The sequence below is a fragment of the Gobio gobio genome, assembly GCF_949357685.1.
Source record: "Gobio gobio genome assembly, chromosome: 13".
In the NCBI taxonomy this organism is placed as follows: domain Eukaryota; kingdom Metazoa; phylum Chordata; class Actinopteri; order Cypriniformes; family Gobionidae; genus Gobio; species Gobio gobio.
This window is the reverse complement of record NC_137106.1, coordinates 452,712-455,211: the sequence shown is the minus strand read 5'-3', so window position 1 is coordinate 455,211 and position 2,500 is coordinate 452,712. Positions and strand designations below refer to the sequence as shown.

The 2,500-nt window shown below is 42.0% G+C and overlaps 1 protein-coding gene across 1 annotated transcript in view; it reads right to left on the bottom strand.

Moving 5' to 3' along the window:
• lrr1 (leucine rich repeat protein 1) overlaps positions 1–2,500 on the bottom strand; it is a 12,073-nt gene that overhangs the window by 8,205 nt on the left and 1,368 nt on the right. The window contains exons 2-3 of the mRNA XM_079832973.1: positions 2,320–2,500; positions 2,134–2,232 (exon numbers count right to left, since the gene is read on the bottom strand). The exon at positions 2,320–2,500 is cut by the window's right edge and continues 2 nt beyond it. Of these exons, the coding sequence (XP_079689099.1) occupies positions 2,134–2,232; positions 2,320–2,484 (264 nt within the window). The 5' untranslated portion in view covers positions 2,485–2,500. The remainder of the gene's footprint in view (positions 1–2,133; positions 2,233–2,319) is intronic.

The following is a 2,500-nucleotide window of genomic DNA, read 5'->3' as shown; positions in this document are numbered from 1 at the left end:
GCTCAAATGTGTGGTTTATTTATATAAAGAGTGCCTATTTGAACATGTGATCTGGTGTGTGTGTGTGAGCTCCAGTGGATCAGCGGCGCTCATTAACCCGGTGAGATCAGCCTTTCCTCAGTCAGTTCTTCTGCCGCTGGCTCTGATGTCTCTGTGGCGGCTCCAGATATAATTTGTCTTGTAACGGCCGATCTTTGCTCTCATGGATCTATAATTTGTTCTGAGGCTGAGGGCAAAGTGAAGTTTCATTACTTTTTTTATAACTGTACGTTGCAGTTGTAACGTTAGCCGACTAGCTCTGACTTTGAATGTTTGACTGAATTGTTTGCTTTATTTCATGTGTAGCTTATTATACCTTTTACTTATACTTTTGTATTATTGATCAAACATAAACTTGCATTTAACAAAAAGAGACTGTGTTGTGTTTCGTGTCATTTAATGTTCTCACAGTGATAATCATATTGTCTGAACCAGATATTAATATACAGATTTTCTCCTCATTGTTGTCACTACTAGAGCAAGCTCCTGATTGGTTAACGCGGCACGGAATATCCGCCAAAGTTCAGATTTTTCAACTTGCGCGATTCGCGTGTTCAAAACGCGCCGCCTCAATCGCGCGAATCGCGCCGCAGAATGCCATTTCGCGTCTCTGCATTGACTTAACATGTAAATCACTCGCGTGAATCGCGTCCGGTGTGAACGCAGCATTAGGAAGGTCAAACAAATGAGTTTTGGAAACGTTTGGGGGAAACACAGCATCTCTTTGACAGTAGGTGCGTTTACATGGAGCACTGTAATCGGTTTAAAAGTCCAATCCGAATAAAAATACTCCATATAAACACCTCAATCGGAATAAAAATGGCCAAACCGAATGAAATTGTAATGGGTTTGAGAGGGGTGGGATAAACCTTTTCATGAACCGATCAAATGAAAAATTCCTCCATGTAAACGATCTGATCCGATTACTGTGTGCACGTCTGTCTGTGGCTGATATACAGCGCGCGCCTCCTCATCTGAAGACCGCGCGCCGCGCTCACACCAGGCTAATGTTGACAAGAGAGGAAACATACATTTTTCTGAGGTATTAAACTTTTTATTTCGTAACATGTTATGAACATGATGTTGGAATAATGACACAGTCATAGCCTGGCTACACCATCTCATCTCCAGCGTTTGTCCTTCAACTGCGCCTGACAGAAGAATTTATTTTTCTGAGGTGATTCTTACACTTTACGACAAATAATAAATAGCTTTTATAAAACTGTACAAGTCCTGGTGGCCGCTGAGAGCTGCCATTTCAATGGGGAACATTCAAGCTGCTCTCTGTTTCTCGTTAAGTTAGCTATAAAAAAAATTCAACAACTGCTTCAAATTGGTTAAGTAACATTACCCACAGTCTACTTTAATTACTTTTGTTAATATTTATACCTTTGTGATTATGGAATCTTTCCTTAATCATCAGAAATATATATGTTTAGTACTACTAGTAATGATGCGGAGCACGTCTTGAATGCTTCATTCATGTTTCACCGTATATCCTATGTTTTTATTAATAATTTGAGTGCATTTTATTGTTAATTTTGTGTTTTTCAAAATAACTGAATTTAATTCATTTTTGATTCCGCATTCATCATTCACAGCTGTTGATATAGCCATTGTATAGGACATAAATTAGGTTAAACTACTGCATGTCCGCCTACAGAAAAATAAATAAATATAAAAATTACCAACACAGAATTATTGATCCACGATACGTAACGAATCTGAGGCGGCAGACAAACTGTGTGCGCATGTCACAAAATGATTCCTACTGAAAGTCAGCACATGTAAACACCAGATCGGCTTAGATAACGTCTCATGTAAACAGTCCACCGAATCTTTCAAGCGGAATGATTTTAATCGGAATGACAAAAAAGTGCGCATGTAAATGTGGCTAGTGTTTTCCGCGCGCGGGGATTATTTAAATGAGTGACAGACACTGTGACGTCACAAAGTTGTAGTCCAATCGAGCCGCTCGTTGTAGTTCTGGGACAGTGGATTTCTCTCTTTGGAGTGACTGAGCTTCATCACACACTAACTACAGCTGAGGAAGAGGAAATGCATGCTGGGAGCCTTCAGAAAGCAGGTCTTTACTTTACTCAGACAGATGTCCACCGCAGGCTCCTTCAGCCGGACCGTGGCTTTGCCCTCTTCCACGAACCAGGTGAAGAACTTCTCGATGTTCTCCTTCAGCTGCACACACACACACACACACACACACAGGTTCAGGACACAGAGAGAGGCTTCATGAAGAGAGATCAGGTCATGGGAAGGGCTTGCCTTGTATTTGGATCCGCTTCTGTCTTTGGCTGTGCAGATGAGCAGACACAGGCTGTCCACATGTCTCCCGATGGACAGAACCGCCCGACTGGACTTGCCTTTGTTCCTCAGACCACATGTGGGCAGCATCCGGTTCACCACCTCCACATCACACTGCAGCTTCATCCTCCAGCGGTCCAGA